Consider the following 22,607-nt stretch of genomic DNA (forward strand, 5'->3'; position numbering starts at 1 on the left):
TCCCCAGCACTGTGGTTATAGAGTATTTTGCCTGGCTTTTGATGAGTGTACTGGGGATCTGAACTCAGGTCCTTACGCTTCCTAGGCTCTCCTTAACGCAGGAAGGTTTTTATTTTTTTATTTTTTAAATTTATTGGGTTTTTTTTTGGGGGGGAGGTCTTTTTGAGACAGGGTCTCCCTGTAGCCCCAGCTGTCCTGGATCTCACTATGTAGACCAGGCTGGCCTTGAACTCACAGAGATCCACCTGCCTCTGCCTCCTGAGTGCTGGGACTACAGGCGTGCGCCACCACGCCTGGCTTTATTTTTTTATTCATTCATTTATTTTTTGCAGCAGTCAGTGTAACTATGACAAGTCCTTGCACTGGCAAGTGGCATACAGGTGACCAGGACTAGGTTTTTGTTTCCTTAAAGCATTAATCAAAAGGTCTAATGTGGTCCTACCTCCTGGTGCTGAGGCTGCTGCCACCCCCACTGCCACCTAACACTGCAGGGTCCTGGAAGCCAAGTTCCCCATCACCCAGCTGGAGTGGTCACTGCTGTGGACAGGAACAGGAGGGGAAAGTCTTGGCATGTACAAAGTGGAGGTGCCCAGGGAGTAAGAGTGGAGGGGCCATGACAGCTGCCAGCTGTGCTATGATTTAGCCCAAGATCCCAAGGTCATAGGCAAGAGCACCTGCAAGTGTGCAAGACTAGCTCTCTGACTCCCCATAATGATTGCCAAGTAGTCCACAGTTATCACACAGGCTTTGACCTCCAGCCAGTGGGAAAAGGTAGCATGAGCAAGCAAGCGATTCAATGACTCCACACTGACGGCAGAGGCAAGGACACAGCTGCTGCCTCATACACTGTGAGGGATGCTGCTGTCCCAAGGACACAGCTGCTGCCTCATACACTGTGAGGGATGCTGCTGTCCCAAGAAGGGGTGCTAGTGCCAAGGACACAGCTGCTCCCTCATACACTGTGAGGGATGCTGCTGTCCCAAGGACACAGCTGCTGCCTCATACACTGTGAGGGATGCTGCTGTCCCAAGGACACAGCTGCTGCCTCATACACTGTGAGGGATGCTGCTGTCCCAAGCTGGGGGAAAGGTAGAGCCCAGTGTGGATGTGACCCCTGGGACATTTCCCCTGGCTGCTCCATCCTCCTGTGGTGACTGCGGCAGGCGTGGGGTGGTGGGTGTGGGGGAACCCGGTGAGGAAGTTCTGTTTATGAAAGCTCACTGAATGGCTACTGCAGATCTGGGCACTTTTCTGTATGTGTATCTGACTTCAGAGAAGTCCTAGGGGCCAGGACTTGACTCAGTGGTAGAGCACTTGCCCAACACACACTAAGCCCTATTTTCTATCCCCAGTACAGAAAAATAACTAAAAACTTTGGGGCCAGTAAGATGGATCAATAGGTAAAGGTGCTTGCTGCCAAGCCTGCTGACCTGCGCTCAATCCAAAGGACCCACGTGGTAGAAGAGAACCCTGAAGGTTGTCCTCTGACTGACACTGACACACACACACACACACACACACACACACACACACACACACGTTAAAAAAAGAGAACTCAGCTGGGTGTGGTGGCACACGCCTTTAAACCCAGCACTCAGGAGGCAGAGGGAGGTGGATCTCAGTGAGTTCAAGGCCAGCCTGGTCTACATAGTGAGATCCATGGGGCTACAGGGAGACCCTGTCTCAAAAAGACCAAAAAAAAAAAAAAAAAAAAAAGAGAGAACTCTTAAACCCTGGAAGGAAATGCCTTTCTTTTCATGTAATGTGTATGAATGATTTGTTGGATGTATGTTAAGGGTACCGTATGTGTGCGACGTCCATAGACGTCAGAAGGTGTTGGATCCCCTGGAATTGGAGATACAGACAGTTGTTAGACATCATGTGCATGTAGGAATTGAACCTGACTCCTCTGAAAGAGCAGCCAGTGCTTATCTGCTGAGCCAGTTCTCCATCTCTCCAGCCCTGAAAATCCCTCTCTAAAACACTCATCATGACTAGACAGAATACTGTTTTCCTTTTGTTTTGAGACAGGATCTCCCTGTAGCCCTGGCTGGCCTCAATTCTCCTACCTCTGTTCCCAAGTGCTAGAACCAAAGGCATGCACTATTATGACATACTGTTCATGTAGTATTTTGCATGATCCTGACGGGATGACTCAGGTGTGGGATTCTCCTCTGTGACTGTGTGTCAGTCAAAAACTTTGGGTTTTGGAGCAACTGGAATGTGTAGGTTTTGGATTAGGGATGGATCAACTTGTATTAAATGTTATGAACTACAAAAATGGCTTATTTTATATTATCTAAATTTCATCTCAATTGAAAAATAAAAGGCTTACTATGCTGAACAGCTTCCAATGTCCAAACCCACAGGGCACAGTAAGGGTGGGAAGAGACAGAAAACAGACCCGTCTGTTAGGCTCCTCACCTGGCGAGCAATGTTCTGCACTAGCTTGTCCATGGTAAAGCCAATGTAGGCGTGGATGGTAAACATCTCACGCAGGGTGTCCTCGTACTGTGTGGGGTCAATGCTCCCCTCCAGCAGGCTGCGCACCATGTCCAGGAAGGCTGGGTAGTACTCCTCCAGCTCGACCTCGCCTGGGAGGGAGGGAGGAAGAATGGCTGCTTCACTCTGTGTGGTCAGTCTCCCCAAAGGGCAGGAATGAAGCAGGCTGTGCCCCAGGGAACCAGTGTGCCCTGTGGCCCTTACAGAAACCTCCCCAATGAATTGGGCTCAACAGGGAATGCAGGGGGCCCAGGGTTAACCATCACCCTCCACCAAGGTAGCCTGAGCCAGGAGCCTCAGGAGTGCCCTGCAGTGGTCAAGAGTGCACCCCCACCCCAGGCTGGTGAGAAACCACCGTGGTGGGGTAACACACAGCATCACTGTCCTGTTGTCACGCTGGGCAAAGGTGTCACAGGGAGAAAGTGCTTATGCCCTCCCACTGGAAATGACCTAATGATAGAAGGACTTGTGCGTGCATAGGGGCTGGGCTCCCCACCCAAGGTACAACATCCCTGGTGGTGTCTGCACAGAGCTGTGCTGGCTTCTGGGGATTCCTGAGGTAGTGGTCATGCGTGCGGGCACACTACCCTCTACTTGGCTTACTGGGCTGCTTGAGGCGTAGCTCCATTGCAGGGTCTCCACCCTTCTCGCGGCGGCCCAGGCACAGCAGCCGCTCTCGCTCCTTCTCACTGCGGTGTTCCAGCAGCTGCTTCTGCGCCTGCCGGTAGATCTTGAGCAGGCGCGAGCACAGCGTCTGGTGCAGCCGCAGGAAGAAGTACCAGTTGTTGTTGGCAAAGAACAGGCTGTACACGTCATCCAGGGGCTTGGGCTGTGGCAGCTCAGGACCCGGCACATCCACCACAGCTGGCTTCTCCTCGGCAGCCTGCACTGGCTTCCTGCGCTCAGGTTCGGTGGCCGCCCCTTCCCGCTCCTCGTCCGCAGAGTCGTCGGAGGCACCAGGTTCTCGCTGCTGTGAGAAGAAGAGGCTGGGCAGGAAGCGGTGCAGCAGCTGGCGGATGGTACCCTGGTCCTCCTTCTGGATGGCCGGTTGCCGCTTCACATAGTAGCTTATAAGTGCTGCTGCGTCCTCCAGGATCTGCCGGTCCTCGTACACAAAGATGAGGTGTGGCTCACTGGATGGCGCACTGCGGCCCTCCGAGTGCTGCTCCTGGTGCTGCGGGAGGGCTGGGTCAGGAATGCACTGCCTGTGCTGCACCCCGGGCACCCTGTCGGCCAATCACCTGCACCCAGCCACCAGCACACCACCACTGCTCAGAAAGGGCAGGTGACAGTGAGAGAATCCCATGCAGTGTGGGGTTGGGGTCATTTATCTGTCCTGGCCTTGTCTCTCACTGGGAGGGGCAGGAGGTCACAGCTACCCAAGCAGGAGTCCCGGGTGCTGCTGGAGGTCAAAAGGCATTACATTGAGATCCGGCCCTAAAGCCAGCCTGTGGCTCCCCCTCCGGCAAGTCTGATTCTCCATTGCAAACATAGCACCCAGAGGCATAGGAAGGCACGAGAGGGCTCCAAATTCCTGACTTCCACAGACCTGGCTGTGGGGGAAGATCTTGGGCTGAGACTCAGGGTGGACTAGGGGGCCCTCTGTCATTCACATAGACACTTAGCTATACCTCATGGGGCTGGGACTGCATGATTTTGTACCCTAGGTGTCACCAGGCCCCCCAACATCCCATTCCTAGTGACATACTTCCTAAAGCAAGGCTCAGCCTCCTAAAAGTTCCATAACCTTCCCAACACCACCAACAACTGGGGACCAAGTGTTCAAATATATGAGCCTATAGGTGACATTTCTCATTCAAACCACCACATCTGGTGCCTGGTCCCTACAGGCTCATGGCCATATCATAATTGAAAGTACATTTAGCCCAACTTCCAAGGACCCCACAGTCTTTAACAGTTCCAACACTGTTAAAAACGAAGCTTAGTTAACACATACAATGAACACAATATACTTTCCTGCTCCATAACGGAGGAATCTATATTCCTCCACACAGGAATCTATATTCCTCCAAAGTAAGCCCAGAACCCATCAGGGCGAACACCAATCAGGCTGCCGTCCTGTACCTGGGACTTGAGTTCTAAAGCGCCCAGCTTTGCTGTCTGCAGCATGCATCTCTTTCTTGGACTGGCACCTCTCCCTGTATACAGCTCTTCTTGACAAGTGTGCCATGGCTGTGGCATTTCCTACACCTTGGGATTTCCACCACCACTCAGGTTTCACTTTCACTGTGAGTAACGGCCTCACATGCTTCTGTAAGGATTTCCCTGCCATACAATGGCTGGCCTCAGCTGCCCTTGGACACCATGGAGAATCCACAACCCCTCAATTCTTCACCTTTCATGTCTCTAAAGCCAGTACCACAGGGATGGCACTACAGCATTGCCAAATTGGGCTGTCAGCCTGGGATAGACCCTGGTCTCCTTCAATCACGTAGGCAGCAGTTTTTGTTGAAGGAATTGCTTTCTAGGAGCATAAAACACTTTAGGCTCTCTCTCACAAGTTGGAGGCTTATTTGGGGTGGGGTCTGGCCCCAAGGGCACCTTTCTTATTTTTTAAAAAATGTGTACGAGTATATTGTCTGTATGTAAGTGCACCCATGCTGTCCAGTGCCTGTGGAGGTCACTGGAACTGGAGTTATGGACAATTGTCAGCTGCCACGTGGGTGGCGGGAACTGTACCCAGGTTGTCTGCAAGAGCAGTCGGTGCTTATAACTGCTGAACCATCTCGCCAGCCCCCTGCTCTTTTCCATTGTAGACTTGCATGAGAGTTATTAGCAAAAACCATATAACCAACTCAATGTTAGGCTGTCTTAAAATTTCTTCTGCCAAAGAAATTAGTCCTTTTAATTTAGCCTCAGGGAAGTTTTTAGGACAAGAGCAGAAGGCAGCTAGATTATCTGCCAAAATATCATGCAAATGGCCTCTAGCTAATCCCCTCTGAAACCTCTGGAGCCAGGCTTCAACTGTCCATGTTACTCTCAAAACTACTGTCTTCCAGGCTCCTATTAGAACAGCCAATTAAGCTCTGCTTACAGCATTTAACTGCTTTTCTAGTCCAAATTTCCAAAGTCTTGAAAAATACATTCCTCGAAAAAACCAACATGGTCAGGTTCTTCAGAGCAACAATCCTCAGCCCTACCCTGGTACATCAACACAACCTGAGCTCCCCCTGGCTCGCCAAGTTCCTCATCTTGTTTACACTACAATGCTAGGGTTTGATCATGGAGTGTCCCTCAAGAGCTCATGTGGTAAAGGCTTGATGCCAGTTAATGGAGCTGGTCACTGGAGCTGGACCACAGTGAGGAGGGCTGTGTGGGGTGGACTTGGATGTGCCTAGGCTGCAGGGGGAGTGGGCAGTGCCACCTGCAGGCTAGGAGGGTTCAGGCCATTTTCCAGCTCCTTGGATCTCCACCATAGTATGTGGAGAATAACGCAGAATAATTGAATGCCGGGAGCACAGGCTGACAGGGCCGTCTTTCCTCCTCTAGCCAGGTGCCAGCACCATGTCCTCTCCCAGGCCACTGTCCTGGATGGCTAGCTGCTCCCTTTCAAGCTCCTGACCTGAGGTCCCTGCAGGGGAAAGAAAGCTATCCCCACATGGTTTTACTAAGTCTAGAGATTGCAGGGCCCAGGTCTGCTTCAGTGTGTCCTTGAGGCCCAAGAGCCATGGACATGAGCAGCAATGGCAGAGAGAAAAGTCCAGGACCAGCTCCCCAGCAACAGCAAGCTTTGGTGCCTGTCTCCCTTGCTGGTGGAAAGAGGGCTATGGCTCTGGGACGCAGGGTCAGGTTGGTGTTTCTAAGGCTTGAGCTGTGTACACTGCAGTGAGAAGGCAAGCTGCCACCACCAGCAGTCACCCGTCTGTGCCCAAGGGAGGGAATCTGTCCCTCACCACAGCTACGTAACCAAACCCCTCCTGAGCCAGCCTAGGCTGCAGACCTGAGGTTAATGTCACCTAGCACAGCACTGCAAGGGCACCAGTGCCAACCCTACACAACTGCTGGGAAACAGAGGCACAGAGGTGTGTGGTCCACTCAGAAGCCTCACCTCATCATAGACACTCTCAATCTCATTTAGCAGGCTCTTGGAGCGCAGTGCTTTCGTGTCGTTCTGTTTGAAGTTCACAGCCTGGTGGTCGAGGGACTTGAGGTACGCCTTCTCATACTGTTCCCGCCAGATCTTGTTGAAGCCCTGCTGGGCCTCCCGCCACTCCTCCTCTTTGGCCTTCAGCCTGTAGGGAGAGAGGGGCCAAGTGGCTGGACAAGCTGGGACCTTCCTGGGACCCTACAGAATGGACCTGTCTTCCTCCTGGACTTGACTGGATGGATGAGACTCAGGCCCAGTGAGACAGAGGCCAGGTCTGCTCAGCACAGAGCAAGCGGGAGCAGAGGCTACAGCTCTCGTCCCAGCACTCAACCAACCTCAAGTGGAAATACTTGGAAGAAAGAGCTTTGAGTCAGCACTGAACACAGCATGTTTCTCGCTGTCCATGAACAGCATACAGTGCCAGGGGCATGGAAAGTCACCTGGAGGTGACAGTCACAGAGAGGGTGCTTGGGTTCTAGGCAAGCATTGCACCAAGTGCTAAAAGGGTCTGGAGAATTCAGAAGCATCGTCATGGGTACCAAGGGAGGACTGCATGTCCACACCTAGGGCACAGAGGCCCATCATGGTGGTCTCACTCAGGACTAGACTGGGGAGGTCAGCTGGGAGTGCCACCATCTGCCCTTGGCCTTGGGGACCTGATCAAGTGACCAGGAAGCTGACCAGGAAGCCCTTGTGGCTGCCCAGGCAACTCCTTACACTGGGAGACAAGCTAGGGCCACCTTTTCAGGACGACAGGCACAGCAGTGACAGGGTTCCTTTTGAGGCTTTCGATGATCTCCGGGGCCTTGTCACCATAGATGCGGTGGATGGCACGGCGCTGGATCACCTCCGATGTTCCACCCAGGGAGTCATCAAGCCGGAACTTCTCCTGGTCCTCAGGTGCCATCCGAGACAGCTTCTTCTGCACACTCTCTAGTACACGGATGGTGGCCAGGTTGGTCTCCAGGACAACATCCAACTGTAGAGAGGAGGTGGGCATGGTCAGCACTGGGGGCTGGAGGGCTCCAGGGATGCAGGTGAGCACACCTGGGTAGGGGGATCCAGGAGCTCATAATGTGTGGGTGCCTACCACAGCAGTCAGACGACACACCTACGTGGGAGGATGAGCCTCTTCCAGGGCATCAAGGGCCAGGCTGTGCTCAGAAGTACACAAGGAGTGGCACGCACGCCAAGGAGCACGCGGCACCGGCTCCGTCTATGCCTATATTTATTTCCATAGATTTTTGTCATTTTGAAAAAGATTTATTTTCAGGGGCTGGAGAGATGGCTTAGTGGTTAAGACACTTGCTGTTCTTGCAGAGGACCAGGTTTGGTTCTCAGTACCCACATGGTGGCTAACAACTGCCTGTAACTCCAGGTGATCAGATGCCCTCTTCTGACTTCCACGGGCATTACATACATGTAGGTAAAATACTCATACACATAAAAATAAAAATTAAAAATAAAAATAAAGTATTTATTTTTAATTATGTATTTGTGTACATGAGTGAAGGTGCCTGTGGAGGCCAGAAGAGGGGATCAGATACCCTGGATATGGAGTTACAGGCAGTTGTTAGCCACCATGTGGGTACTGAGAACCGAACCTAGTCCTCTGCAAGAACAGAACAGCCGAGAGCTCTTAACCACTGAACTCTCTCTCCAGGCCCTTGTTTACTTCTGTCTTTTTGAGATAAGGCCTTGCTAGCTCAGGCTAGCATAGAACCTGTGGTAATTCTCTTGCCTGGGCCTCAGTCTTCCGAGTGGTGGGATGACAGGAAGATGCCACCACACCAATTGCACTCCTATATCTTGAAATGATAGCACAGGAGTGGGGCAAGTGCCCACATGTCAGGGTAGGGTAGGGACCGGTGTGGTGTGGCGTGTGTGGCTCAGCACCCTCATTCTGGTGGAAACAGCAATCTGCTGAGATGACAGAACCACCCAGGATTGCATACATGCGTGCACTCACACAGACAGGTACACACTAGTACTTTCTGCTATAGTCTGAAGGTCTGCCTCTTCCAGACTCATATAGAAACTTAGCTGTTTTGAAGGGAAAGGTCCCAAAAAGAAGACACACCTTCAACTCAATCTCTTGCAAGGCTGATCAACCGACTAGAACTTTAGTGACTGAAGTTGGAATGCTTCAGGTCCAGAGCCCAATTGCCATTTATCTTGGGCCATCTTTAGCTTCCTAAATAGCCACTCCCTTCCCACCTCTGTGTCAGATCTAACACCCTGTAAGTAACGGATAAAAACCTTTTGGAACGGAGTAACAAACCCCGGCTTCCTCCAGCCGAAAGGCTGAGTGTCATCTGATAGCACGGAGGCTGCGGCAGAAATCCCTACTTAACGTTTCCATTGGATTTGAAGTTTCCTTGATTATGACTTTCTTTGTTCTGCTACTTTGGAATTTGGGGTGACCTAAATCTGTGTTCCTGGGCCACAGTTAGTCACTAATATTTGGCTCCTGAATAATCTGTCTCTCTTCCTTTGAGGTGAGCTATGTTTTTGCATCAACATTGTCTGTAGCAGTATAAATGGGGGGCCAGGCTTGGCATGGAGCCTGAGATCCCAACACCTGGGAGGCAGAGGCAGGAGGATGATGATAGCCTGGACTACAAAGTGAGACCCTGTCTCAAAAACAAAATATAGGACCACCCAGCAGTGCCCCATCCACACAGCTCACCTCTGAGGACCTGGTAAGGTCATCACCCAGGAGTGGGTGGTTGTAAAGCCCCTTTGTCCTTTCTTTCCCTGCAATCATTGGATGACAGCAGGGAGGCCAGCAATTTCACCTTCCACTTCCCAGTGGCTGCTAGACTCCTGTCTGTGGGTACAGGAATGACTTCTGGTCCAATGACTTACTTAACCTTGCACCAAAAGCTACTGTTTATGATGCAAACAAGCTTACAGAGCCATGTCATCCTGTGACCTGGGCACATGACTTTGATTCCTTGGGACCCCACTTTGCTCTTCACCCAGATAGTGAATGAATGTGGGTTTGCTTGAATTCCAGTATCAAAGCCTTAGAAGCAGCATGTTCATTATTTGTACCCTCACTGAAGACAGTGAGAATAGCTGACATTCTGAGTATGAGATGTTTGAAGCCTAGGGATCAAAGGGCAAGATTCTCTGACAAGGGTGGAGCCAAGCTTGTAGTTTGGGGAGAAACTGAATAAAAGTAGGGACAAGGCCTGGCTCAAAAGCATGGTTCTGTGAGAGCTGAAAGAACAAACTCTCAGAGCTCAGGTCTACTCTTGGCTATTGAAACTTGACACTGAGTCAAGCTGATTGTTTATCTGGGTACAACTGTAATGTGGCTTAGAAATGTCACACGTGGGATCTTGTCACAACAGAAAATGGATTAAGACACAAATGCCTGCACACACACAGGAACCAGGTTTGATGGCACTGGTCTGTCATTCTAGCATTCAGGAGGCTGAGGCAGGAAGATCACAAGTTTCAGACCTGCCTGTGTTAAAGAGCAAGACTGCATCTCAAAAAGATAACCATAACCATAACCATAACCATAACCAAAACCAAAACCATAGCCATAACCATAACCATAACCAAAACCAAACACACACACACACACACACATGTATGCACACACAGGTACAGACTGGGAAATAGAATGAGATATGCACATCCATACACAGGCACATATCTGCATGTACACACAAACTGGGAGATGAAATGAGGCATGGATTGTTTTGACGTTAGCACCCTAGCAAGGCACAGCACTGGAGTCTTACAAGACAGTACTCTTGGGGCAAGTAACAGATGCCTGGGTCACTGTTATTTCTCCCAGCATGGGACTGGGTAGACAGGGAGATGGCAGGAAGGCACACAGCTGGGGGGCCAGGGGTGGGGGCTGGTCCCGGAAGGCCAGACCCTCGCTTACTTCAAAGCGCTCATCCTCACAACGGTGCAGCTGTTCCTCATAGGGCGTCTTCTTAGAGCTAACAAAGGTGGAGTCTTCAGACCAGGACGGAAAGGAGACCCACGTGTCGTTTAGTACCTGTACCAGAGAAGGACAGATTGGTAGTGTTCTGGACAGTTAACTCATCTGTGGCATAGACTTGGCATAGAAGAAGGCACACAGAGTGCCTTCACAGACACTCACTGAAACGAACCTGACAAGTTGTTTCTAACTGGCCTGTGGTGCTAAATACCCTATGCATTTCAGGGCCCAGCGTCTTTCTGTGCAATGGGCTGATGTCCAGTATTTTAAGCTTTATAGGCTTTAAGACTCTGTCTTGAATACTCAACTCTGTCTTTGTACTCAGAAAGTTATCTATAGGCAGTATCAGTATTCACAAATAGGTGTGGCTGTGTACCAATAACTTTATTTGCTGACCCTCGGACTGTAAATACTGCAGACCCTAGGGGGGTGCTCCTGAGTTTTGAAAATGTAGGATTGTCCACAAACCTGAAAAGGTGTCCAAGGGTCAGGCTGAACACACCAAGGCCAGAGTCCCAGGAATGGAGCAGGACCCCAGCAGTAATAAACCTACATTTAAATGGTGGAGGAACAAGCCAAGTCCCACACAGTGTGTGCTCTGAGTGCTGCCCCAGAAGGGCACAAAGCCACCACCTCTGGTGACATCCCTGAGCTAGCAGATGTCATCCAACATTCTAGAGGCTGAGAACCCAATCTCACTGGCACCCTGGCACACACTGGTCTCCCAGGGAGGGCCCACCTGTGACCCTGGGCACTACCTCCTTGCAAATGGCTGTCCTCCCGCTGCACCTGGGCTGCTGGTAGGTCTTGGGAAGTGCCCGGTAGCTGGACCCGATACGCTTGCAAGATGCGTAGTCAATTTCCCGGCTTATCCCATCCCCGGATCGGTCGCTCAAGGGTGGTGCGAAGGACAGCTCTTTCACTCCCAGGAAGGACTTGAACTGTGCAAACAGTTCTGGAAATTTCCTTAAAGATAGAAACTGTCAGTTGGCACACTGGGCCTCTTGAGAATGATCTGGAGTCATGACAATGGTGGGTCCTATGTGGAAGCTGAACATGAAAGAGTCTGAATCCGAATTCAGTATGAAGGATGCTCAGAAAGTGTGTGTGTCCCTATGCATGGGAGACTATCACACACATCACCAGGCTAGATGTTAACGCATTTGAAATGCTGAAAACAGAGAGAAACCAGTCCCAACCCCAAGCAAAAGCCCTCAAGACCTTTTATGAACCCTGCCCTGCCTCTGGGCTGCATCTTGGCTAGGGTGAAATAACCCTACTCCTACTCCTGCTGTCCCTCAAAAGGCCAAGTGCAGCAATGGTGCCCCCCCTCCAAGTTGCCCTGAGCATTTTGCTGGTTTCTTGTGCTGGAGTCACCCCAGGGAGGTTTGGAGCCTGCCTCACAGGGACTTTCCTATGCCACTTTGTAAATTAAGATGTATTTTTAATTATGTTTGTGTGTCTGTGTGCACATGTGAGTGCAGTGCCCATGGAGGACATGCAGTGTGCGTTGTTAACCACTGAGCCTTCAAGCCAACCCCCCGCCCCGCCTCCCCTGCATGCCACTTGAGGTGATTCCATCAGGAGGGTTGGAGGTGGGGGAAGCGAACATTGGCTTAACATGGTGGAGGGTCAGTGATGACCCTCAGGTGGAGAGGTCACACATCAAGCTAGGGACTGGCAATGACCACCAAGGCCACTGCCCAACTTCTGTAGATAAAGTTTTACTGGCATACCTTCCTTCTACGCACAGCTGCTCTGCATGCAGGAACAGAGGACAGGGAGATTCATAGGGGTGCTTGCTTAGATCAAGTCTGCCAGCCCCTATCAAGAGCCGCCCTCCCTCATAAGGGGACCCCCTCCCCACAAAGACCCCTGTGCATCCATCCTCAGAAGTCAGAATAGATGCAGAGTGGGACGATTTTACTACACTGATCTCCATGTCATCTGAATTTTTATTTACTTATTTTTTTGGAGACAGGCTCTCCCTGTAGCCCCAACTGTCCTGGAACTTCTATGTAGACCAGGCTGGCCTCAATCTCACAGACATCCGTCTGCCTCTGCCTCCTGAGTGCTGTGATTAAAGGCACCATCATGCCCAGCAACTTTCCATTTGTTTTTTTTTTTCTCTTTAAAAGGGATCTGACACCCTCTTCTGACCTCCATGGGCATTGCATGACACAGGTGCACTTACATACATGCAGGCAATACACTCATACACATAAAAATAGTAAATAAAAAAAAAATTTTTTTTTTTTGGTTTTTTTGATACAGGGTCTCCCTGCAGACCCAGCTGGCCTGAAACTCACTATGTAGACCAGGCTGGCCTTGTACTCACAGAGATCCACCTGTCTCTGCCTCCCAAGTGCTGGCACTACAGGCGTGCGCCACCACGCCCAGCTAATAAAATCTTTTTAAAGTTGTATTATGAGGCTGGAGAGATGGCTCAGCGGTTAAGAAGACCCTGGTTTGAATCCCAGCACCCACATGGCAACTGTCCGTAACTCCAGTCCCAGGGGATCCAACAGCCTCTTCTGGCCTCCGAGGGCATTGCACGACATGGGTGCACTTACCTACGTGCAGGCAATACATGCATATACATAAAATAAAAATAATAAATTTTTTTAAGAAGTTAAAAAAAAAGTTGTATTAACATTTATTTATTGTCAGGGAGTTGGTTTTCTCCTTATATCATATGGGTCCTAGAGATGAACTCAGGTCATCAGGCTTAGTGGCAAGTACCTATACCTACTGAGCCATCTTACTGGTTTCTCAATTTCTGTTTAAAATTATCACAGTTACTGGGCTGGAGAGCTGGGGCAGCGGTAGCACCCACATGGCAGCTATCAATCACCTTTAACTCCAGTTCCGGGGACACTGTACCCTCTTCCGATCTCTTCAGGCATTGTGTTACATGCGGTGCACTTACATATATGCAGGCAAATGAAATAAAGAATTAAAAGTCCTCCCAAATTCTACAAAAAAAGATGGCACCTGAACAAAAGCCATCTACAGACGGTTGTACTCCTGACCATCATTCCGATACCATTCTTTTCAAAACAGAACCTTAAAATTCCTATGGAAGCACAAAGCATGGAGGTTTCTCAAAAAACTAAAAAATAAGGCCAGTGAGGTAGCTCAGTGGGGAAAGGGAGCTTGCAAGGAGGTCTGACAACCTGAGTTTGATCCCTGCAACCCACATGATGGAAAGAGAGACCCAACTCCCAAAATCTGTCCTCCGTTTTCCACACATGCACCATGGCACACATGCACACACATCCACACATGCACAAATAAATGAATAAATGTAATAATAATTTTTAAAAACCTGGGGCTGGGATGGGTGTAGTGACGTACGCCTTTAATACCAGGCCTTGGGAGGCACAGGCAGGCAGATCTCTGAGTTCAAGGCCAGCCTGGTCTACATAGTGAGTTCCAGGACAGCTGGGGCTACTGGGAGACCCTGTCTTAAAAAGACCCTCCCAACCTCAAAAGAAACAAATAAACCTGGGGCCGGAGAGATGGCTCAGCAGTTAAGAGCCCTGACTGCTTTTACAGAGGACCTCGATTCAGTCCCAAGCATTTGCATGGGGGCTAACAACTTCATAACTTCAGTTCCAGGGGATCCAACACTGCCTTCTGACTTCCACAGGCATTGTATAACACAGGTGCACTTACACATAAGCAGGCAATACACTTATACATATAAAATAAAAATATTTTTTATCTATCATTTATTACTTCATTACTTTATTTATTTACTTATTTATTTAGTCTCTCTCTTTTTTCTTTTTTTTTTTTTTGAAACAGGGTCTCCTTATAGCCCCAGCTGGCCTGAAACTTAATATGCGGACCAAGTTGAACTCACAGAGATTGGCCTGCCTCTGTTTCCCAAGTGCTGGGATTAAAGGCATGTGCCACTATGCCTGGGTCTAAATAAAATATTCTAAAAAAATCACTAACAACAGACATGAAGACCCATCTAGACGTATTCCTGGGTATTTACCCAAAGGACTCCACATCAACGAATCAGAGAGACACTTGCACATCAATATTTACTGCAGCACACTATCCACAATAGGTAAATCAGAGACAAACTAGGTGTCTAACAACAGAGAAATGGAGAGAGAATGTGAAGAGACACAGTGGAATTTCTCCAGCAGTAAGGGGAGAGTGAAAGTGTGATCTGCAGAACTCGAGGCTCCTGGAGGCAATCGAATCAAGGGAGCAAAGCCAGGGTCAGAGAGACAAATGCTGACCTGCCCGCTTCACGTGTGGTTCCTACTTACAGAGATCCACACCAGGTCATAAAGCAACAGCAAAGGGCAATGTTCCAGGGGGACAAAGAGAACTGGTGGGAGGAGAGGGACAGGGAAAGGGAGTTTGAGGGGTACACACTTAACACAGAATATAGACATGCATGAAAACTTAACAAAAAAGAAAAAAGGACCAGTTAGTGGGAAATGTCCTATTTCTGGGACCCAAATGGTAGAAGGAGAGAACTGACTCTAATCTTCATGCATGCATACAGACAAAACATATGAATCTTAAAAAGAAAGGAAACCACACACACATCACCTTTCACTTGCCCTGGGTCTGGGTGGGATATGCAGGGACAGACCCCAAGAGCCAGGAGGCTCTTGTCACTCACCCCAGGAATGGGCTGACCAGCTGCAGCAGCTCTGAGCCGGACACCAGCTCCTGGTTGAAGAGAGCGATGCAGCGCAGAAAGTTCTCGTACACTTCCTGGCTCTTCAGCACCCTGCGCACCTATGGAAAGAGGTCAGGGGTGCGAGGACACCAATGTAGAAGGCGCACAATCCCTCCCCGGCTCCAAAGCACTGCGCATGTAGAATCCTGGTCACCGTGCCCTGGGTAGGACCTAGGCATGTCCCTGATTGAGAAAGAGTCACATAGACATGAGGGGCCCCAAATATGTCTTTGAACACTTCAGACTCTGTCTCTATAGCCTGTTCGGCTCTTCCCTCATGTAGCAAACCAACCCAAGTCCATGATGCCCTCTCCCCCACACCTGTACAGAGGCCCAGCTGGTGGCACATCCCAAGTTGGAGGTGGCCTTGCTCACCTTGTCAAAGAAGGATAACTCCTGTAGTGTGCCATACTTCCCCACGGCTGCAATCGACAGGTCTTTGGTACCTCTGAGCTTCATCTTCTTCTGTAGAGAGAAATCGTTGGCTTAATTTCCTATGCATCCTTGTCAGAGACAACAGGCACATGAAACCCAGGGGAGCTCCACAGGCAGCGGCCAGCAGGGCCCTCTAGGTTAACCCTAGATGACAACCTGGAAACCCAGCATCAGGGTGCTGCACCCTCCCCAGTCCCATGCGATCTGGGGTCCTGAACTTGGTCATCTGAGGAAGGGTAAAAGTCACAGTAGCTCCATCAGACCTGGGACCTCAAGCTCCAACTATAAGGCTTTGTTTCACAGCTGGGGATTGAACCTGGCACCAAGCAGGCTTGAAAGGGTCTGGGAAACGCTTGGGCCACATGCGTGTGCAGAAGTGCTGGGATGGAGCCCAGACCTTGCCCAAGTTCCACAGAAGCTGGTGAGGACATCAAACCTGCATGATTGGTGGGTGCCAAAAGGGAACCCAGTATCGTCCATGTTCAGGAAGGCACTGGGGAAATGGAACATGCCTCGCACATGCTTGGTGGGTGCTCACAGAACTGGAACCTCAAAGTTTCGCTCGCACGCACGGCAGACCCTGACTGGGAAATGGAGCCCAGGACCTGTGCAGGCTCAGCAGACACAAAGGAACTCAGGGAGCCACACATCCTCAGCACGAAGACTAGGGGAATGGAACCCGAGGCCTTGCACATGTACACGTAAATGCTTGGCAGGCAATGAATGTGTGTTGAGGGTGAGGTGGTGCGGCAAGCTGAGGAACCAGGCCAGGGGTATGAGCAGCTAGCACTGCGACGTCCCACAGGTAGAGCTGGGAAAGCGCACTGCATATGAGCTGATCCCAGACCTAGTTTTTGTTCTGGTAACAGGTTGGAACACAACACTGACGTGACCAAGGAGCTGTTCTGCAGGACATGGGGACATGAGAAGCTGAACCTACTTCTTGTTTGTCCTGTGGGCTTAGAGGGTGACTAGGGGACAGCGTGGGGAGGATCTCAATGGTAAAGCTGTGTGCGAACATCTCTCTAAATGGACTCGGGGGGCCAGGGAGATGGCTCAGCAGGTAAAGGTGCATGCCTGCCACGCAAGCCTCACCACCTGAGAATCCCAGGGTGGAAAAGAAAAATGGACCTTTAGCCTCCACACACACCACACGCACATTCCTACGCACAGATAAGAAAATAAATAAACTGGGAGATGAATTTGTGCCATCCATGCACCTGGGTGATGAAAAAGACGGGGACACGACAGGAAGACAGCAGCCTGAAGGGGTTCCAAAGGCAGAGCCAGGGCTGTTTGAGTGTCAAGATGCACCACACTAGCGATGAATTTTAACTCAAGGTCGACATTGCTGCATATAACTAAATAAATGGAAATGCCAAAAAACTTCTTTATTACTACAGAAAGTCAACTATGAAACACAGGAAGGACAGCACTAGAAATCCACCATCATGGGGTGATGAGCGGGACAGGAACTGGATGTCAGCAACCTTCACTCCTCAGTGGTGCAGAAACCAACCCATACAATTGTATATTGCAGCCCCACCTACGAAAGAGTCAGGACAGTGAGAAGGAAAATCAACAGTCTGCGCCTCCTTCCGACTCCCCCTTCCTCCTCACAGCGACTTTGTGAGCCACAAAGGTGAACAGCCACATTAGATGGTCAATTTCAAGCAAACCAGGGGCCACCCTTGGCTGCCCTGCTGCCTGGGCCTCTGCACTGTACCATGCCTGTTGCCTACACCAAGAACCCACAGTGGACTTGGACATGAGTTGCTGACTTTTACCTTGGCGGGTGCAGATACAGGGCGGAGAAGCGAGGGCCGGGAACGCTTCTTGCTGTGTTCCAGACTCTTCTGCTCATCCCTCTGCATGCTGTTCATCTCACATGGCCCATTTCCTGTGAACTAAAGACACGAACATGGGAGGTGGTTAGCGCCGGAGAAAGGCGGAGGCCTATCTGTGTGCACACATGTAGCTGCTCTGGCCCTGCTCACCTGCTGGCCATCGCCTGCCAGAGGTCAGGGCCTCCATAGTGAGGTGGCCCACTCAGAAGACTGGGTAGAGATGGAGTGCACAGATCACTGGGTGAATATAAGTGCCCCCAAGGATGAGGACCGGGAATCCAGAGGCTCAGGAGCAAGATAGCTAAGTGGAGTGTGCCCAAGTAGGGGTGCCCCTGAAATGCAGAGCATCTTGGGTAGGGGGTGGGCAGTAGTCCAGAGCTTGGGCAACAAGAAGAGGTAGCTGACCTCCTCCGGGGCACTGCAGTGGGGAGGGGTGTCAGGTTTTGAGTTCACTGAGTGATAGTCTGTCTTGGGAAGATCCCAGCTCTCGCTGTGGGGGGCATATTGTGGGGAGGGTTGTGACTGGTACAAAGCTTGCATCCCAGGCACCAATTTAACAGGTCAGGGACACTCCCCTCCCAAGGAGGAGCTACAATGTTCTGAGCAATGGTAACCACCCCCACTTCATTCCGTGCTCCACACTCCAGTGGGATGTGGGCGTGCAGACACTGTATGAAGGATGTGCTGTTGGCCCAGAGTGTGGCTAGATGAAGGAGGTATGGTGAACCCACACAAAATGGTGACAGTAAAAAGATGTGATGGGCTGGTCCTGAGCAGGTGTGCTCCACGCACTGAGTGGAAAGGAAAACACAAAAGAGAAAAACTACTAAGGGCAGAACCAACACCATTTGTAACATTTTCATACAGAAAGCACTAATCAGACATGAAAAGCAAATTTCTGGAGAGACTTTAAAATGTTATTTCTTGAGAAAGATAACTGGAAACTGAAGGAAGTCTTCTGTTCGCATCTGATACTGTTATTACCATGAGGATTCATTGGCATGTCACAAAGACCTGTCTTTTAGCCTTAGGTAAGATTTATTTCCTAATCAGTGGCACACAGCTGTAATCTTACCTCCCAAGAGGAGGCTAAGGCAGGAAAGCACCAGTTTGATCCAGCCTGAGTTATATAGCAAAATATTGTCTCAAAACAACAATAACCCAAATTGATAAGGAATCAAAGCTATTTCAGGAATCCCAAGCGAAGAAATGCACTCCTGGGAAATTTCTTTCCTAGATTCCCAAATTCCACACTCCAATTCTTCAAAGAGGCAGCTAGGGAGCAACACAGCAACACTCGTCAGCTCCTACCTGAAGGGGTGAGCCAAGATTAGTCCAACCCAGCTCCAGAGTACTCGCAACAGTCCCTGTGCTTCTCACTCCCACCTTGTAGTCTAATGTTCTCTGTGAGTACCTCACCTAGATGGACCCCCAAACCAGGGCTCAGTCAATTATTCACGTAGGGCCAAATTTTGAACAAAGATTTTACTAGGACACAGCCAGGCCCATTCACTTTGCAAACTATGACTGCACACAACTGTGCCATGTGTTGGTTTGTAGTCAGATGCGGCTACCTTCAGAGAGCAGAGCTGAGTCCTCACAATTAAGACCAAGTGGAGACCTGGCAAGGCGTAAGCCAGTTCATGTCTGGCTCTTTACTAAAAAAGTTTGAGAACTCCTGACCCACGCGATACAGATTTAATTAGGATTATCACACATTTAATTACTGGTTTAACATAAAGACTGGAATTGGTGTCTATAACCTCATGATGTGATTTTAACAATTTACAAAATGGAGTTAATGCCGGCATGGTGGTGCACGCCTTTAGTTCCAGCATTCAGGAGGCAAGAGGCTGGAGGATCTCTGTGAGTTCAAGACCAGCCTGGTCTACATAGCGAGTTCCATACCAGCTGGGAAACCCTGTCATAAAACAAAACAACACAAAACACAACACAACAAAGCTGGAGTTAAGCTAGATGCACAGGTGAGTGCTTGTCACTGCACTGAAAATAACTGGCCATCCCAGCTATTTAAACATTGGTCAGCAAGAAAAACCACATGTATCCACCAGGGGGCACTGTGGACCTGGGCACAGGAGCAAACAGTACAGGGAGCGAAGGCCAGGAGTGGTGCAGACTGCTGGTGTGGTTGTCTTGTTTCCTTGTGGTACTAGGATGGAACCCAGAACCTCAGGCAGGCTGGACAGGCTCTGCAGCAGAGCCATACCCAGCCAGAGTCTGGCTGTGTAACTGGCTACTAAGCACCTGCTAAGCAGGCAGCCCCTGCTGTGCCAGCCCAAGTAGGGTTAAAGCCAACTCTGAGGCTTCAGGGTGTCAGGCTCAGCATGCCAGGGGCTCAGAGCGCAAGGAAGTGACAAGAAATAGCTAGGTGTGGCTGAGCCCAGACTTAACAAGTACACACCTCCACCCCTAGAAGCTCAACTCTTGAGGGTGGTGGTGAAGGGTACCTGAGCCACAGCCAACTCTCCCCTGGGCCCTGAGGTCCACGGTCCCAGTGGCCATCCCTATCACTCTGCTAACAGTGAGAGACTGAGGAAGGTCGGTGGGGAATGGCATGACCTACCACACAAGATAGCATGCTGCTGAGGCCCAGATTCAAGAGAAAGACCAAAGACCAGCCCCAGTGTGGGTGGGTGGCAACTCTCAGTTCAAACTGTTAGGGGACTTGGGAGACGTAAAGTGACAACCCACAGCTGTGCCAACATGTCCCTGGGGTGACAATCCTGCTGCATGAAGTGTCGTGGTCTCCAGAGACAGTGGAGTTTCTTTTTGCTGTCTAGGAAAGGAATTAACATCAATATGCATCAATATGAAGTACCCCCAAAATGGTCATGTACCAAAGGCTTGGTCCTAAGCGAGGGTATTCTTTTGGGAGGTTCTAGAAATTAGGAGGTGGGACCTGGCTGGAGAAAGAGGGTCAGAGGGTCTGCTGTAAGTGACCTTTGCCACCTGCCCCCACCACCGAGGTTTTCCTCAGAGGCCCAGAGTCAAAGGAGCCAAGTACTGGCTGTAACCTCAGAAACTGTGAGTCAAAATGAGGCCTTCTTCCTTTAGCTTGTCTATGTCTGGTATGTGACAGGGACATTACAAAAGAAAGGGGGGGGGGCTAGAGAGATGACTCAGCAGTTAAGAGCAGTGGCTGCTCCTGCAGAGGACCCTGGTTCGGCTCCCAACACCCACATGGTGGCCAACAACCTTCCGCCAACTCCTGGATCCAACATCCTCTTCTGACTTCCTTGGGCACTGCATGACACAGGTACACTTACATGCAGGCAAAACACTCAATATACGTAAGTATTAAAAACTAACAGAGGAGCTGGGCATGGTGGTGCATGCCTTTAATCCCAGCATTTGGGAGGCAGAGGCAGGTGGATCTGTGTGAGTTCAAGGCCAGCCTGGTCTACATAGTGAGTTCCAGGACAGCTGGGACTACAGGGAGACCCTGTCTCAAAAAGACAAAAAAAAAACCTAACAGAGGAGAGTGACACCAGAGGAAAAATGTCACTGGAACTTCTGAACTTCAGAGGAATAGGTAGGCAAGGGGACCAGGACACCAGGGAAGTGCAGAGGGCCCATACAGCCTCCCCTAGGCACACTTGAGGGTCTCTGGAGATCCATGTAGCTCTGGGAACGTGGGATGAGTTATAGGAAACCACTCCCTCAGAGAGTAGCTCAAAGTTCTACCTGAGCAGATAGATGGATGGTCACAGCTCTAAGAGGAGGAAGCTAGAAGACAACAGGTAGTACTTGGCTTGATTCAACCTGAAACCCAAAGGCATAGTCAGGACACGGAACTCCCCCAGAGCTCTGCTGAAGGAAAATGCCTCTCAGACCCCCTCCCTATCCTCTAAGAGAAAAAGCTGCCCTCCACCTGACTCTGAAAATCCCCTTCATTGTTCAAACCCTTTCCTGGTTTCTGTTTACGATTTCAATGGCAATGGTCTGGGGCAGAAGAGAAAATATGTTCTGAGCTAGCCCATGACAGTATACTTGGTACATCTGTGTATGGTCTCCATGGAAATGATCTGGGGCAGAAGAGAGAGGACGTTCTGCCCCAGGTGAGACAGCCAATAACTGTATAGGTAAAGTCTCTGGAAATCAGCCCTAGATTGTTCCTTTCTTGACTAGTCTGTGTATAGTTTCTATGGAAACCCCCGGCTTTGAGGTTTTTGTGGTTTTTCTGCTTAAAAGCTCTGCGATTTCACTGTTCGGGGTCGCAGGGCAGCTCCCGAGACTGCGTCCCCAACCTGTTGGCCTCAATAAAGTGCTCCTTTTCACTGAGACTCAGTGTCCGAGTGGTCATTGTAGGGAATTTTACGGACCCATAACACTGCCACTACCTGGGCCCTGGGAACACCAAGATACCACGTGGGAGGGACAATTCAGGCCATAAGCCCAGGCTGTATGACCACCCATGAAAGGGCACTAGTTTTTCTGACAGACAGTTAGGAGATCCTTCCAGGTGACATCCCACCCAGAAATGGTGTCCTGTGTCCAAGACATGATGACAAATAGGGCCAACTCCAGTGCACTGGCCTGCACAAGGGCAAGAAGAGAGGGGCTTAAGGGAACCAAGAAAGCAACGGGGACCGGGCAGGACTCTACCAAACACCCTGACTGCATGAGAACCCAGGCCTGGTCTGAGAGATGGCTCAGTGGGTAAAGGTGCATGCCACTAAGCTTAGTGACCTGAGTTTGATCCCCAGGACTCACAGGGTGGAAGGCATTAACAGAGCCCTCAAAGTGACCTCTGACTTTGACAAGCTTGCTGTGGCATATACACACAAATAAATGTTAACAGAAACAAATAAAAAGACTGGCTCAGAGTGGTGGCCCATGCCTGTGACTCTAGCACTCTGGGAGCCAAGGCAAATGAAAGGGCAGCTTGAGTTATGTAGTGAGAGCCCATATGGAGCTGGGTGTGGTGGTGCACACCTTTGATACCAGCACTTAGGAGGCAGAGACCAGTGGATCTCTGTGAGTTCAAGGCCAGCCTGGTCTACAGAGCGAGTTCCA

General features: G+C 50.2%; 1 protein-coding gene and 1 non-coding gene across 3 annotated transcripts in view; both read right to left on the reverse strand.

Annotated features, from left to right (window-relative positions):
• Sin3b (SIN3 transcription regulator family member B) overlaps positions 1–22,607 on the reverse strand; it is a 43,009-nt gene that overhangs the window by 4,713 nt on the left and 15,689 nt on the right. Inside the window, exons 6-14 of one of the 2 annotated variants that reach the window (XM_008824644.2) lie at positions 17,511–17,630; positions 15,664–15,753; positions 15,229–15,347; positions 11,336–11,543; positions 10,518–10,634; positions 7,351–7,589; positions 6,572–6,755; positions 3,106–3,676; positions 2,425–2,594 (exon numbers count right to left, since the gene is read on the reverse strand). In XM_008824644.2, the coding sequence (XP_008822866.1) occupies positions 2,425–2,594; positions 3,106–3,676; positions 6,572–6,755; positions 7,351–7,589; positions 10,518–10,634; positions 11,336–11,543; positions 15,229–15,347; positions 15,664–15,753; positions 17,511–17,630 (1,818 nt within the window). Of the gene's footprint in view, positions 1–2,424; positions 2,595–3,105; positions 3,677–6,571; positions 6,756–7,350; positions 7,590–10,517; positions 10,635–11,335; positions 11,544–15,228; positions 15,348–15,663; positions 15,754–17,089; positions 17,270–17,510; positions 17,631–22,607 lie in introns of those variants that run through there. The other variant, XM_008824645.1, reaches the window with a different exon arrangement.
• On the reverse strand, positions 330–417 carry LOC115068684. The gene has a single exon (XR_003848018.1). It is a non-coding gene; the product is annotated as a small nucleolar RNA SNORD46 (small nucleolar RNA).

Source organism: Nannospalax galili, unplaced genomic scaffold (genome assembly GCF_000622305.1).
Source record: "Nannospalax galili isolate Female #2095 unplaced genomic scaffold, S.galili_v1.0 scaffold529, whole genome shotgun sequence".
Classification (NCBI taxonomy): Eukaryota; Metazoa; Chordata; class Mammalia; order Rodentia; family Spalacidae; genus Nannospalax; species Nannospalax galili.